The following is a 15,325-nucleotide window of genomic DNA, read 5'->3' as shown; positions in this document are numbered from 1 at the left end:
CGAGACGCTGACAGCGCTCCTTCCGGCAGGCCCCTCTCCCCTCAGCCCGTCACTCCCCTCGTGGCACGCACGCCCGCGTGGACAAACGCACAAGGACGCAGCCCCCGCCTGGCTCATCTGGGCACAAGGTCCGTCCCGTACACCAGGGGGGGGGGGGGGGGCGGCCAGGCACTCACACGCGGAGAGCTACACCTCCACCCCTGAGTCCTTCCGGCCCTTTCCCGGCCGTGCAATTAATTCCACAGCCCGCCTCCCCGCAGGCTCCTGGCCCCCCCCGGGGGTCCCCGTCCCGTCACCACATTCTCCCCGGGGAGGCCTCACGGCAGCTCCTACCCCGAGCCCCCCCCCCCCCACCCCCCCACCCCCCCCCGCACGCAGCCCGAGTGCTCGGGCACGGGGTCGTCAGGCGGCGAGGCGCGCGGGACCCTCCCGTCCCACGCGCGCGCCGGGCCCGGCGTGGAGACAGGGTGGCGGGAGAATCCCCGCGGGAGGCCAGTACCTTCTGCTGCACGGCCGCTGGGCCCGGGGCAGCCTGCGGCTGGAGGGCTTTCTGCTGCTGTACGGCCTGCTGCTTCAGCTTCAGCAGCTGCTGGACGTGCACGGGCTGGGCCACGACGGTCTGTCCTGCGAACACGGCCAAGTCCTTAGTCACAGAGCTCGGGGGCGGGGGGGGGGGGGGGGGGGGCGGGCGCGCGGGTCTCGGGGCTTCCCTGAAGCTCCCTGCAGCTCCCTGAGCCGCGGGGTGGTGCAGACGGACGGCCGTCCCCGTAGAAAACCCCACGCGGGACCCGTGCGGGACGACCAAAGCCGCCCCACAGGTACGCTTACGTGGCTTCTGGGCTCACGAGGGCGTTCACGTAAAGGTACGGGGAGCTCAGAACGTTAACGGTTAAATGAAGGGCCAAGCCTTGAACTTGGGACGCCAAGGGGCACTCCGGCTGAAGGCGCACTGCCCTGACATGCTTGACGTGGGCGTCCAGCACGGAAGCCGGCAGGGCGGGTGGCCATCAGGCCAGAGGACGCGCTGGCCCCGCCCGAGGCTCTAAGCGCAGCGGGGGGGGGGGGGGGGGGGGGTGGGGGGGGAGAGGGGCGGGGGGACGAGGGGCCGCACAAGACAGGCACCTGCAGCTTTCTGCGGCTGCCCGATGGCCACACTGATCCCGGCAACGTTCACGGGCAGGGTCGTCACACCCGGCGAGGAGACCACGGCCGCGGGCACGGACACCACCGGAGGCTTCGCCAGCGCCACCTGGGCCGGCTGGGGCGCCTGAGCCTGCATCTGCCCTTGCGCCTGCAGCTGCGAAGGGGGAACCCGGGTCTAAACAACGAAAATAACGGGAGAGTCCAGAGATGTTCGGGACGGCACTCGTCCGTGCAAACATTTCCCCACAAGAGGCCAAGCGGTGGGAAAGGGTTCACAAAGTGAAAAGTGGTCGTCGGCTGAAGGAACGTACGGAGGCGCGGGCTCATCTACGCTTGACCCGCCACCGGCGAGCGCGGGGACGGGGGCTCCATGAGCCCCACGTGCTGCACACCCACACTCGCGATCAGACCCTGCCACGCAGCTCGCGCCTGTGCCTCTCCGCCCCCGCTCCCCGGAGGAGCCCCGGCCCGCAGCGTCTGCTACACAAGCCGTCTCCCGCTCCTTCCGCCACGACTGAAGGCCGGCCTGCCGCCCCCTCCTGTGGCCCCTGCCGCACTCTTCCAGAAAGCTCTCCCACGGATCCCACCTGTTGCTACTCAGTCACCACGCTGCTACCGAGTGCTCGTCGATTATGTTGCATCTCCGGAGAGGAAAACAGATCCACTTTACCCGTGCAAGCACTCGGCTGACCCTAAACCTACACACATGTGAGTGTGAAAACCAGCGTTGAGCCCATGAGACGTTCTCACCTTCGCGACTTGCTGCGAAAGTGTGCGAGCGGGACGACTTGCACGTGGCTTGTGGTCGGTTTCTCTGCCTTTTGCCACATCATCGTCCAAAGCTGCGTGCTGTCCCAACGAGTGGGACGCCACTGCACTATTTGGTAAAGTCCCCAGTTAAGGGGGACGTACGTCCCTCCTCTAACACGCCCGAAACGACAGGATTGTGCGCCCGGCACGTGGTACTCCTCCTACTAGTTCTTTAGAGGGAACAGACACAGGTCCCCGAGGTAAACTGGCGAGCAGTTTTTGGCCGAATCACTGGAACTCCCCCCAGAGTCGGAGCCGATCTCCCTCCGGCGACCCTGCAGGGGGCACGTGCCGCCTTCCCTACACCCTGGCCACCGCACGTGATCCCCACTCTTGTTTGAACTTAACGTTTCTCGTGAATACAGGCAGAACCACACTTGCCTTCCCGGTTCCCGTCCACTCCCACCCGTCTTGCGGCCTTAGAGCAGGCGTGAGGCACACGCACAGCAGAGCCTGAGCACCCAGCCCGAGCCGCCCAGTGGCAGGCGACTAGCAGTACGATTTGGGCAAGTTACCTGAGCTGTGGGCCTCAGTCTGCACACCTGCACAGTTGAGTGCACCCTCAAACCGCCCTACTCCTGCCTCAGCAGCAGCCTGCGAGCACTGATCACGTGAGAGGTCCAGGGCCTAGGGCGGCACCTGGCCCGGAGCAGGGTCCCTGCCGTTAGCGGTCACTAGGGCCAGAACGCGGGGCTCCCCAAGCAGGACACAGGCTCGCCCGATGGGACAGTGTCTGGCCCACAGCACATGAGACCCGCTCTTGCCGAATCTCACTCCTCTTCCCAGATGCTGATTTCACTGCGACTTTCTGCAGCGTCTCTGGGCCGACAAAAGCACAGGGACACCAGAGCCTGGTTTTCAGGCCTCGCCCACCTCCCGACGCGGGCCTCGTCCCCAACAGAGCCTGGCCCTCCCTGCATCGTCTGGCTCACTCCCCACCTCCTCCAGCTGCCCCGCCCACCAAAGCTCTGGGCGGCGTGGGGAGGGAAGTGCACCTATCGCTTTCCTAGGAGGCCCGCCAGAACGCCTAGCGTCGGCCTGAGCAAGCAGTAACAGTCCACGTAAACGTTCAAAGACATTGCCTCGGAAAAACAAACGTATCAACTGGAACTTACGAGCCGGGCCACCTGGAGGTTGGCCACGGTGGTGCCCGTGAGCAGGGCTCCGGGCCGCGGGGCCGTGACCGTGGCCAGCTGGGGGCTCTGCTGCGGCGTGGGTGGCGGGGCCTGCACTTGCACTTGTGTGGCGGGCTGTGGGGGCCCTGGCGGGGCCTGCGGTGGGGGGGCCTGCTGGGGCAGCTGCAGTTTCTGCTTCTGCATTTTGATCAGATGTTCCTAAAACCCAGATAAAGTAGCTTTTCATCAATATTAGCCGCATTCCAAATCCATAAATCTTGGTTTCAAGTTACCGTTGAACTATCCATTAAACACCGAGGTAGACAGTTGCTAATACGCAATATGCAAACCACAATCTAGGGGCTTTCTGACATTTTTAAAAAATGTTCTTTTATTAAAAACTAGCATTATTGACGCAAACTAGAAACAGTAATTCTGACAGATGAGTGAATTCACAGCAAGATTTCTTGGTTTCTCTCACTCGCAAACAAGTGACCTTAAATCTGTAGCCTATAAAATTTTTAAAGTCTTTAAATCGTAATCCTTTTTGAACTTCTAAAGTCTATTAGGAGACGTGCATCAGCTCTCAACTTTTTGTTCGAAGTGTCTCCAAATGAATACAATCGATAAAAAAGTCTCATGCCTTTAAGTTAAAACATCAAGATGCCAAAACAGCCCAAAAACTATTTTAAGGAGTCAATTTTCTTTATAGAGAACTTATGCTGTGTAATTCCTATCAGATCTGTGTCTACATGGGGACAATGACAACAACTCTGAAATCGACTTCAGGGAGGGCAGGCTGTGCCCAGGCACAGGCAAACAAGTGAGTGATCGGGAGGCCCTGGCAGCCGTGGGCAGGCCCTCGTGTCCTGGGGAGAAGCAGGACATGGGGAGGAGGGAAGGCAGTGCGGGGGGTGGGGGTGGGGGTGGGGGGGCGTGGGGGGGTGGGGAGAGGGAGCTGGGCCCAGTAACTTTCTAATTTAAGGGCCGTCCCCCAGACTTCTGCAGTAACGGCCACGTTCTAGACCCGGGCTGTCCCCTTCGGTAGCCACAGAGCCCCTGACACGTGGCTGGCGCGACAGGAGCTCAGTGCTTTCTCTGGGATCACTTCTGGGCCTTTTGGCTATGATCGAGCGTGAATGCCGTGTCAGGTGGCTCGTCCTTCTCTGGTGCGCCTGGGGCCTCACTAGTGGAGCCTCGGCTGAGGGTTTGCACACACACCCCCCCCCCACCCCCCCCGCCCGCAGCCCTCCGGCATGCCCTCTTGCCCCTCTGCAAGCGAGAAGGGCAGGCCCAAGGTTGGGTACTTACTGTGGCAGGCCTGGGAACTAGCTGGAACTCTAAAACACTGTCTTGTTTCTAGCAGTTCTCTCTACTCACTACCCGTGCCAAGCAATGGCGCTCTTCCAATGTGGCAGATACAGTATCTCCCTTCAAAGTGAACGTACTTTTGTACACGACTGCACAGGTGGTGCAGAGCGGCAAAAATCAGGAACGTCAGGACTCAAGTCACTCTGAGGAACAACACCGCCCATGCGCTACGCGTCACCATTTTCTCTGGCTGGGGACGGAACCTCTACTTCGGAGCCTGAACTGCGGCGCGGAGCGCCAGACGGCGAGCGGGAAGACACGTCTCCAGAGCGCTGTGACCAGGCCGCTCACACGACCGTGGGGGGGCGCCGTACGGAGAGCGGTTGTTAAAGACGAGACAAGCACGCTTCCCGCAAAGACCACAGCGGATCCGTGCAAAACACACTTGGAAGTAAACGACAAGGCGAGGCATCGGATGGCGTGCGTGCGGTTTCCCGCAAGATACTCACCGGGGTCAGCTTGCCGACAGCTTTGATCTGCGCCGGCGACTGGGCCTGGCCCTGGATCTGCGGGACCTGCACCTGGGAGGGCGGCGGCGGCGGCGGCGGCGGCTGCGGCTGCGGCTGCGGCTGCGGCTGCTGCCTGAGCAGCTGGAAATGTGCGGGCGTGATGGCCTTCCCGGGCAGCTGCACCCCTGCGGCTGGAGAGGGGCTCCGTCAGACCTCGCGCGCACACGGCCCTCCCCTCCTCCCGTGACAAACGGCCGCTCGAGGTCCCGGCTCGGTTTAACGGTGAGAAGGGTCACACGGGAAACCGAACCCGCCTTTACCTTGGGACACCTGAGTCACCAAAGACCGGGTCGGGGTCTGCACCGGGGTCAGGCTGGTGGTGACCACGGCCGAGGCTGTCACAGAGGTAACCGCACGAACGCTCTGGGTGGGTGCCAGGGACACCAGGTCGGACGAGGCCGTGGCCGGGGAGCCGACCGCTCGCGGCTGGGTGTGGACCACCTGGGCGGGAGCAGGGCCTCCAGAGGTCTGCAAGAGGCGACGGGGGGAGGCCGTCAGGTCACTCGGCACTTTTCTCTTTTCCCGGTCGTGGGAGGCAGAGGACCCCAATCTCTGAACCCAAGAAAACGGAGCGCTTTCCGGATCTCAGCGGCCTGACAGGCTGAACGTGCCGACGGAGACGGTTCCACTAAAGCGGGTCGGTTAACCACAGAAAACCAGTTTGAGACGCCGGTGCTCCCGTCCCCGCTGTCCTCAAAGACTCTTGTCCCCGGGACGCTGTGAGGTTTGGGCCATCCTCCAGACGACGGTGCTCACTCCCCAGACACACCGAGCTTCTCCCGCCCGCGCACAGGCGCTGCCGCTCCCCGCGCCCCACACGTGGACCCTCGGAGCCACGGCCGCCCGCATCCCGCCACGAGCAGTGGGCACGCCCCACCGACTCCCCTGGTCCCTGCCGGCCCCGCGGTGCGGACGGCCGCCCCGTCCCCGTCCCCGCGCTCTGTGCTTCCCGGGCAGCCATCCGGCTCCACGCGCCTCGACCCTGCTCTCCCGCCTCCCCTCACAGCACGTCTCTCTCTGCTGCTCTTCCCTCCCGAGCACGGGAGTCACGCTCGTATTCCTTTGGTGGCTCTGTTACAATTACCCCGTGAACGCTTGCTAGAGTCTCCTCTACGGCGGCACACCCGTGCTCCTCCCGAGAGACCGCAGAGCGTTTCGGCCCCTCGGTCCCCCGCTGGCTCACACGCCGCTGTCCCCGCGCGTGGTCCCTGCTGTTGGCCCCGCGCGGAGTCGCCGTCGGGTCGGCGTCCGCCTCGCTCCTCACACCTTCTGTCTGTCGACAGCCGCCTTCTGCCTCAAGCGTGTTTCAACCGGCAAGGGCCCACCGGCCGGGACCCGTCTTCGTCTGGGAACGCCACGGTACCCTCGTTCTCCTAAGTTTTTCCGGAAGAGACGGAACACCAGAGGCGGCGTCACCGCCACTAGCGCATCCTGTCGTCCCAGCAGCTCCCGGCCTCACGGCCGGCGAGAAGGAAACCGCCCCCGGAGGCGGCGTGCCGGGCTCGGGCCGCTTTCACGTCTCGCTGCGGCCGGCCCCGTGCGGGCGCGGGCCCCGTCCCGTGGTCCCACAGCGGGCTGCACGGGGACGGGTCGGTGCCGTCGCTCAGTTCTGGAAAACTCGCATCCTCAAATGCTGCTTTTGCCCGCCCTCCTCCCTGTCTGGACCCCGATGCACCACAGGCTCCCGGTCGGTCTCCTGCAGCCTCACGCACTCTCTTTCGCGCACTCCCTGCTGTCGCCCACACGGCACTGGGCGGGGCTCCTCTTCCAGCTAATTCTCCCAACTGTGTGTAAACACGCTGTAGCCCGTTACCAGAGTTTTTCTTTTTTTCAATCCTGGTAACCGTATTTCTCATTCCCAGACAGTTCCCTATGGTGAACCTTGGACGGGTGTGGGGGCCACAGGCGCCAGAGCCCCTGCACAGTTGGAAATCCACAACTGTGCCCTAAAACTTGACTACTACCCTCCGGCTGACAGAGAACAGACTTGTGACTCCAACTCTGGAGGGAGAGAGGCCCCGCCCTGCGGGCAGCACGAGGGTGGAGGGAAGCTGGGGTTCACTTCTGGCTCGGCTGCGCGTCCTGGGAAGAGCCGCCGGGCTCCCGGCTCACGGGGTCGGCACCTCCGTCCAGACTCCCCAGGGGTGAGCGAGCCTCAGGCTCACACGGGGTCCCCTGTCCGGCGACACGGGTAAGAGGCACCGCAAGGCAGACACCACGTCGGTGCAGTTTCTCTGCATTTCTTCCTCCTTAGACTTTGCCCCGATACGTTTTTCGTCAGCTCCTTAAAACTTTTAAAGAGACGATGAGTCTTCTGTATCCAGTGGTTCTGATGCATTTCATTAGAGAGCAGCGTAAGTAACAGGCCTGACCTCATTACCAGAAACAGAAGCCCGTTCCTGGACTTCTGGGACGGTCTTCCCTCTGCCCTTTTCTTCTCGGGTCCCATTCTGCGACACACGCAGCGTCACGGGAACTGTCCTAGAGCACACCTCTGCTCAGGCACTTCCCAGGGCTCCCAGCTGCCGGCGAACAAACCCATATCCTTCAGCCAGACACACAAACCCTAAGACCAGTGAGCTCAACGTCCCACGGTGCGAGCGCGCAGGGCCCCTCTGGAAGGGGGATCCCTGCCTCCGTTCAGACGTCTGTTTGTGCCCCCTGAACAGAACCACCCGCTGGGCCCTGTACATGCCTTCCCAGTGCTGAAGAGTCGCGTGCGTGGACGACGTCGTCCCGTCCTCTGGAAGCTCAGAGAGGCCTCCCTGGTACCTGTCCCTCTTGGGCGGTCCCGCCGCAGGTCTCTCAGAGCCCTGGGAAGTACGCCGCGTGGGACTCCAATTTCTACTCCCACGTCGCCACAAAGAGTATCTCGTCTCCGAGAGCTACTCAAAAAACACGTCACGGATGGATTACTTTACCTCCTATAAACGTCAAACGGAGAAACGGGTCTTTTTCAAAACAGGACAAGTGCAACGACTTGGGTGTCCACCCTCACACCAGGAGGCTACTGGCCAACGCAGGACATTCGTAACGCCACACGCCCAGCCACTGGCTGCTATTATTTATTAAGACGCTAAAGCAAAAGTGCTTTATTGCAAAGCATAAAGAAAAATAAGTAAAGTAATCCTAAATGACACGCTAGAAAAGCTTCTCATTTGTGCCGTAGCACAGACAGTACAACTCTCCCATTTCCGATACACGAACCTATGAGTGTTCACAGGTGCGTGTGGCCAAGCAGCCACCGCAATCTAGATACAGATCGTATTGTCTCCTGTCTCTACCGTTTTGCCTTTCCCACGTTACTTAAACGTGAGGCCTTCTGAAATGCTGCTCACTGGCAAACCTTGTCACGCGGGCCAGCAGCCCACTGTGCACGGCGGGGTGTTCCTAGAGGGAGCGGACGTGCCAGCGGGCCCTCCCATCCATTCACGGCTGAAAGTCCTGGGGTCGCTTCCTCTCCGAGTGGCTACGAACGAAGCCCCCTGCACGCACTCACACTCAGGCTTCCCGTGCAGAAGCGTGCTTTCGCTTCCCTGGGGGAAACCCTAGGCGTGGAGGTGCGAGGCTGTGCGGCAGGCCGCCTTCCCGCATCTCCCACACGACGCTAAGACCCCGCCATCAGCAGCGCGAGCTCCAGGCGGGCGGCCGGGTCTGGTTTGTAAAGCCGCGCTCAGAGACACGCCGGCACACCTCACTGGGCCCTTCGCCTGCTTTTCCCTGAGGACTAACAACGTCCAACCCCCGTCCACGTCTGTTGTCCCTGCTTCTTCTTCGGGGAGGTGACTGCTCAGATCTGTGGTCCGCTGTGTGAAATTGTTTTCTTACTGCAGACTCCTCATTCGATCCACAAACCGGTCCTTTACCACACGTGGCCAACAAGCATTTTCCAAGCGTTCCATTTTCTTAATATATTTCAAGCACCAGATGTTGACTTTCACGAAGGCTAACTTTTGGTCTCCGTCCAAAGCAAGGGAGCAAAGCTGTTCTCCCAGGGTTTCCGTGTACGGGTCCTTCTGTTTCGGGTTTTACGTTTGGGTGTACCATCACCTCGGGTGACTCCTCGTACCCGGCGGGGGCCCGGCTCGTGGTCTCGCAGGCCTCCCAGCGCCACTCGTCGAGAAGACCAGGCTCTCCCCTTGTGACCCCCTGGCGCTCTCCATGGAAACCAACGCCCATGCGCACGTGGGTCTCTTTCTGGACTCGGTACCCCATTCTGCGGAGCTGTACCTGCCCTGCCACCGCCACCTTGTCTCGATCACTACAGCAGCACCTTTCGTAGGAGACACTTTCAAAACCAAGAGGGACAATACTCTACTTGTCAGGGCACTGTTCGCGCAGGGCACGTGCTGTCTTTGGATACGTGACTAAACTGGAAACGGAGATGTAAGTCGAGCCTCCTCAGTCTCGTTTATTTTTGTCATTTACAGTGAAGCACCAGGGGCAAGGAGGTGGCCAGACACGGCGTGTGTCTTGGTGAGTGCAAGGTCTCCCGGTTCTGCGCTCAGAGGGTCTCACGGCCCCACGGCTTTCCCTCTGCCCGCTTCCCACGCACAGGTCTGGCCGCCCCACGAGCTGACCACGCCTCCTGCGCTTCGCACCCCACCTGGCCCTCGCATGCCCACCTGTACGGTTCCCCCAAGAGTGGCCATCTCTGAGGCCCCACGTCCCCCCAAGCAAATCTGTCACGGTACATGAGGCGCCCCCATCAGTGGAGTCTGCGACCCAGCCTCACGACCCGCCTTTCTCCTCCCACAACCGCTACAGGGATTTCAACACACGCCCTCAGCAAGCACACCGCAGACGCCGTTCCCTGAACACTTACATCATCTTAGGAAATTCAAGCTGGGTCGGAACTTTCTGCCCCACTGGGATATTTCTTTAAAAAGCAGACAACTTTTGGGGCAACCCCTGGCTTAGTCAGTACGGCCCCTGATCTTGGGACTGTGAGTTCAATCCCCACATTCGGTGTAAAGATTATTTTAAAACAATAAATAAATACAAACAAGCTCCGCGGGGTCCTAAGTCACACGTGCTACCGAAGGTACCCGTGCGCAGGGACAACTCACGGTCAAGGCTCCCGGTGCCACTGGTGAAGCGAGACGCTTATTAATTGACTGGAAGGTGGCGGCAGGGACGCCCGCGATGGTGTTCACGATGACGTTTCCACTCACTGTGCCTGAGGGGAGAGACCTGTGAGGCAGGAGCACGGGGATGCAGGGAGTTCTCACGGGGGCGTCTCTGACCCCTTACCTGTGGGCATGCTTGTCCCCGTGACGGATGTTTTAATGGCTCCCGCCTGCCGAAAGCAAAAGCATCTGGATTTCAGGACAAATTCTTCCCTGCGTCAAACCCCCGAGTGTTTCCACTTCATCGGAATCATCCAAACGCGTGCCTAGTTCCACAGCCCCACGGCCGACTCCTGCCCCCTTCCTCCGGGGCCCCGGCCACACCAGCCGTCCCGACCCCCACCATCGCCAAGCCCGAGGCTCCATGCTAGCTGCTGCCCACTCTCTGCCCGCAGACTGCCGTCACAAGGGCCGCACACAGAGTCCCTCCCCAACCACCCACCACTGTGCCCTTGGGGCCACGGGAGCAGGGGCTCCGTGAGCGAGTGAGCCTTCTGACGGAGGAACCGTCCAGGTCACGCGACAAGCCCACCACAGCGGACGCAGCTACAGACGAGGACCCACGACCCCCACGCCCGGCAGTGGCGCTTCCCAAAAAGGTCCAGGCGTTCTCCCCACGTGTGACTCCAGTGTCCACACCGCATGGGGACAGGCCACGTGGGCGCACACGGTGAGGAGCACACCGGAGCACAATGACAGCAGCACAGGACATGTGGGATCACGAGTCAGCCTTTCTTTCCCTGTTCCGTGCGTCACTGTACCCCTCTCCCTGACGGGCACCGGAGACCCGTGCGCACGTGTGTGCGGGAACACGCCCACACGGGCACCGAGGCAAGGCGCGAGGGTCGGGACAAGGGAGTCTGCATGGTGACACCAATGGCCCCCGTGCCTCCGTGGGCCCTCACAGCGACACCTCACTCGGCCCAGCCCCAAACTTCCCGGCGGCCCCCACCTCCTACCCTGCCCGACAGCCCAGCCACGGAGCCCAGCGCGGGCGGAGCGCGGCTGAGGGCGCCCCCTGTGGCTGCACGCTCCCGCCGGGGCAAAGCTGGGCCTTCCGCCTCCTGAGTAAGCCGTGCTTGTGTCTAAACAGACCCTCCGCACCGACCCCGTCTCCAGGGAGAGGTGTCCCCTCACCAGCACGGCGGCGCTGCCCACTGTCGTGATGGCCGGGGGCACCTTCGGCGGGGGCTGCGCGGGCTGTGCCTGGGGCTGCGCCTGGGCCTGCGGCTGGACGGCCGGTGGCCCTGGGGGCTGCTGGCCACCCGCTGCCTGGGGCTGGGGCAGAGGCGGGGGTGGCTGCTGGGGCGGCGGGGGCTGCGGCTGCGGTGGGGGCGGCGGGGGCTGCGCCACGGGTGGCTGCTGTGCCTTCTGCTGATCGGCCAACGCCTGCAGAGGCGGAGAGGAGAGGAGAGGAGAGGAGAGGAGAGGAGAGGAGAGGAGAGGAGAGGAGAGGAGAGGAGCGGAGCCGTGGGGAGGAGCCCGCCCCCCACGCCCCCCCACCCTGGCCCCACCCGGGGGCCCCGGCATCCACACCTTCTTCTCTTTGGCGATACGCTCTGCTCGAAGAGATGCAACCTGAATGGGAGGCAGCGGTTTGTCATAGTTGATGCCGCTGAAACACAAAAGCAGATGAGGAAGATAAACGGACACGCTCGGGGGGACCGGAGTACTCCAGAAAGGCAGGGGGCTCTCACCGCCTGAGCAGCCAGGTGCCAGGAGGCCGCTCTGGCCAAGCCCCCTCGCAAGAAAAAAAGCTGCAGGAGTCGTCCCAAGACCACGTCTCCCGTTCCCTTTCCACAGAGAACCTTCCAGGAGGCAGGTCTGGTCTACCACAGCGGCAGCCGGTACAGTGCCCGGTACATCGGGGGACTGAAACGTGTGCGTGCGCCCCACGGCTAACCACCTGCTCCAGGCGGGCCTCCCCTCCCCCAACCAGCAGAGCCATCAGTAGCCCTGTGTCCCCAGGCCCCACTCCGGCCCCCCAGATGTCCCCCTGTGTCCACGACAACTAACATCAGGGCCTAGCGCCGCCCACACCCCCGGCTGGCCTCCCAATGGCTCCAGGCTGACCGGCAAAGCCCAGGGGGAGCCCAGGGGGAGCCCAGGGGGAGGGTGGGCCCCCCCTCAGAGCCCTCCCCATCCTGAGCCCTTGCTCCTGGGGGGGTGCCCCCCAGTTACTATTCCCTCCCCATCTCCTCGACGCCTGCTGTCACAGAGAGTCCAGCTTTGTTTCAAGCCTCAAGGACGCCCTCCCCGTTTCTGGGCCTTCCCTAGCAGGGCCCGGGCCGTGCCGCACCTATCGGGTGCCCCTGCACGTCAGCCCCTCACCGCCCCCATGCTCGTGCCAGCCCGCTCGGGACGTCTCACCAGATCCCACCGCCCTGCCCCTGCTCTCACGTGATCACCTGGGCCTTCCTCTGGCGGTGGTCCCTCCTGCACACAGGGCTCCCTGGGCCAGCCGGCTCCAGGCGGGGCCCCCACAGCTCGTCCTCCCCTGGGCCACTGGCCCGGCCCCGGCTCCTTGCGGACCCTCACCCTCCGCTGCCACGAGACTCCGAGAGGACAGCCAGCTGCGGGCCCGCATGCCGGCCTCTCCTCTCCCCTCCCCCCCACCTTCTAGCCCTGTCTACACGGGGCCCGTTCCTCTGACCTGAGCCAGACACAGAAACTAACTTGAGCCCCCAAGACCCCCGGGCCAGTGCTTGCCTCACCCCAGCCAGGCCTTCACACTGAACAGCCTCGTCCGCCCGGGCACCCCCGAAATGCCCACCTCCCCGCTTGCCCCGCTCCCCTACCTCGGAGCCACCCGGGCCCCCTTGTGCTCGTCCTGCAGACCTGCCTCGTAACCCGTCTCCCTCAGCCCCACGATGGGTGACCTGACATGCCCTCGCATCGGAGCGACATCCAGCAGGAGCACCCCCGGTCCCCTCTGCCGGGCTGTTTCATGCCGTCTGTCTGTGGGACAGACCTTCCACCTCCATAAGATCAGTCTGAGTTTGTTGCAGGCACACCAAACAAGGTAAGAACGTGCCCTTCTGCTCGCTGACGAACCGCTGGGCCCAGCACAGCGCCAGGCACACAGCGTGTCAGTAAATGGTCCGTCGCGGGGATCAATCCGCTAATTTAATCTACAAACACATACCGCGTGCCAGCTCTGTAACCCAGACCCCAGAACCCCTACGTCCACAGACACACGGGCGCTACACAACTCGAGTACAGAAGGCGGAGGCGGTCTGCACTGTGAAGAAACACAAAGGACCACGGTCTGACTGTCGGCAAGGGGGGAAAGGTGGTGTGCGAGGGGGGGCCCGGGCGCCGGCCATGCGGACATTCAGGGAAACCGTCCTGGGACCAGGAGGCGGGGAGCATCCTGCGGAGGCCAGGCCCGCAGAGCGGCCAGGATGGGCTGCCGGGGCCTCAGGGGAGACGGGCCAGCTCGGGACCACGCTGACAGTGGGTAAGGAGGAAGCAGGGCCCGTGGTATGCTGCAGACCGTCGCCTGGACAACCAGGAAGGCTGGGCCCAGGTGGGCACCCAGGCTTCATCTAGACACATGCTCCCTCGTCATAAACCGTCCAACGCTCAGAAAGCAAGGGGAGCCTGCGCCGAACACCCGGACAGCCGCACGCAGACCCCGACCTGGCCTCACCGCCCCTGCTCACTCGTAACCGCGCGTCTCCCTGCCCACGCCCTCCGGTCCGTCCTTGGTTCTCTTTTGCTCACTCACAGAGCAGGTACGTTCGCCCCGACGCCCGGGGCAACTTTCCAGGCAGAACACGACGTATGCCAGGATAGAGGCGGGTACGGCTGAGAGAGGACAAAGCCCCTACCGCTGCCCTGCCCGTCCGCCAGCGTACCCCGCAGGCTGCAGGCAGGGACAGACTCTTGTCACGGGAACGCCACGCGGGCAGTCGCTGGAGATAACCAGCCACCGCCCGGACGCGTCGTCTGCACGATTCACTGACCGTGCTGAGTCGAAGGGAACGTGAAAACAAAGACATTTCACATAACGAAAACGTGTCACAGATACAAAAATACCTTTCTGCCAACACGGAGGCGTGCTTGGGGTTTTTCTGAAAGGGATTCATGCCGAGCCTGCAGCACAGAAAGGAGACGACGGTTACCAGCGAGGACCGCCTGCGGGAGGATGCTCGCGGCAGGCCGCGCACACTGGCTCCGTCACGGGCGGGAAGGGGAGCTCGGGGAGCATACAGAGGCTTGATGGGGGGGCTCCTCTTCCCGGCCGTCATCTTCATCAGGTCGAAGTGGCTCGTGTACAGCTGGGTGTGCGTGGCGTTCTCGTCCTGGGCGTACATCTGGCCCGTGCGCAGGGGACGGTTGTTCTTACTCTGAGACAAAGTCGAGGACAGCGCGTCAGGCGGGCGGCGGCTGATTCGGAGGCCTGGCGCTAGGCCTCCCAGATCGCGCGTGGGTCCTCCTTCCCGAGGCGGCACTGCCACCCGCCGGCTGCGGGTCCTCAGGCCTCTCCAGGCCTCTCCACGCGCCTGCTCATGTGAGCCCCGCGGAGGGAGGACTCCCCTTCCGCTGGGACGGCCGCTGGGCAAGGCGCCCGCGGTCGCAGGCGTCGCGTGAGGCGGGGCCGGTGTGGCTGCCCCCACGGCAGACCTCCGCCCGCACGCACAGAGGAGAGAGGCGCGTGCGGGTGTCTGGAGCCTGTTCTCGGGGGCTTCCGGCACTGTGTGTGGCTGGCGACCTTCCCCTTCACGTGTCCTACAGTTAAACCAAGCAGGGCTCTCTGGGACCGTCCTCTGCGGCTCCAGGCTCCGACCGCCCTGCCACCGGGAGTCACACACAGCGTGTGGGACGGGAACCGAGACCCCTCCACAGTAAGCGCCGTGCTGGGAGACGCGGTGCACGGGCACCTCCCTGCGTCGTCTGAGTGACGCCATTAAATCGAGCAGGGCGGCATCAGAGGAAAGCCAGAACGACAAGACGGGCGCGGGAAGGCCCCGAACGCGGGACCTCATCTCCCACGTCACCGTACGGGGAAGGAAGAAAGGCAGAGCAGGCTGGGGACCAGGTACGTCACGAGAACACCAGCGGCCGTGGCAGGTGGTGAAGGGGCTCCGCTCCCACCCGGCTCCACCCAACACGCCGCCGCCGCCGCCCCGCGTCTGTGAGCGCCACCCTCCAGGCGGAGTCTGCGCCCCACACGCGGCCCTCCGCACGCTGCCTACGGTGCGTTCGGAACGTCACCTTCGTGCCCGACAGGTGTTTTGTCTTC

General features: G+C 63.2%; 1 protein-coding gene across 13 annotated transcripts in view; it reads right to left on the bottom strand.

Annotated features, from left to right (window-relative positions):
- Positions 1 to 15,325, bottom strand: part of EP400 (E1A binding protein p400) — a 95,918-nt gene that overhangs the window by 7,332 nt on the left and 73,261 nt on the right. For 7 of the 13 annotated variants that reach the window (XM_058691539.1, XM_058691538.1, XM_058691548.1 and 4 more), the window contains 11 exons: positions 14,293 to 14,429; positions 14,119 to 14,175; positions 11,614 to 11,692; positions 11,216 to 11,466; positions 10,202 to 10,251; positions 10,018 to 10,127; positions 5,209 to 5,416; positions 4,889 to 5,079; positions 3,069 to 3,287; positions 1,123 to 1,318; positions 500 to 624 (listed from right to left, as the gene is read on the bottom strand). In XM_058691539.1, the coding sequence (XP_058547522.1) occupies positions 500 to 624; positions 1,123 to 1,318; positions 3,069 to 3,287; positions 4,889 to 5,079; positions 5,209 to 5,416; positions 10,018 to 10,127; positions 10,202 to 10,251; positions 11,216 to 11,466; positions 11,614 to 11,692; positions 14,119 to 14,175; positions 14,293 to 14,429 (1,623 nt within the window). Of the gene's footprint in view, positions 1 to 499; positions 625 to 1,122; positions 1,319 to 3,068; positions 3,288 to 4,888; positions 5,080 to 5,208; positions 5,417 to 10,017; positions 10,128 to 10,201; positions 10,252 to 11,214; positions 11,467 to 11,613; positions 11,693 to 14,118; positions 14,176 to 14,292; positions 14,430 to 15,325 lie in introns of all 13 variants that reach the window. The other 6 variants (XM_058691541.1, XM_058691545.1, XM_058691547.1 and 3 more) reach the window with 4 other exon arrangements.

The sequence above is a fragment of the Neofelis nebulosa genome, chromosome 11 (genome assembly GCF_028018385.1).
Source record: "Neofelis nebulosa isolate mNeoNeb1 chromosome 11, mNeoNeb1.pri, whole genome shotgun sequence".
Taxonomy (NCBI): Eukaryota; Metazoa; Chordata; class Mammalia; order Carnivora; family Felidae; genus Neofelis; species Neofelis nebulosa.
Note: the sequence above shows the minus strand (reverse complement) of the source record. Positions and strands in the feature narration are given on the sequence as shown.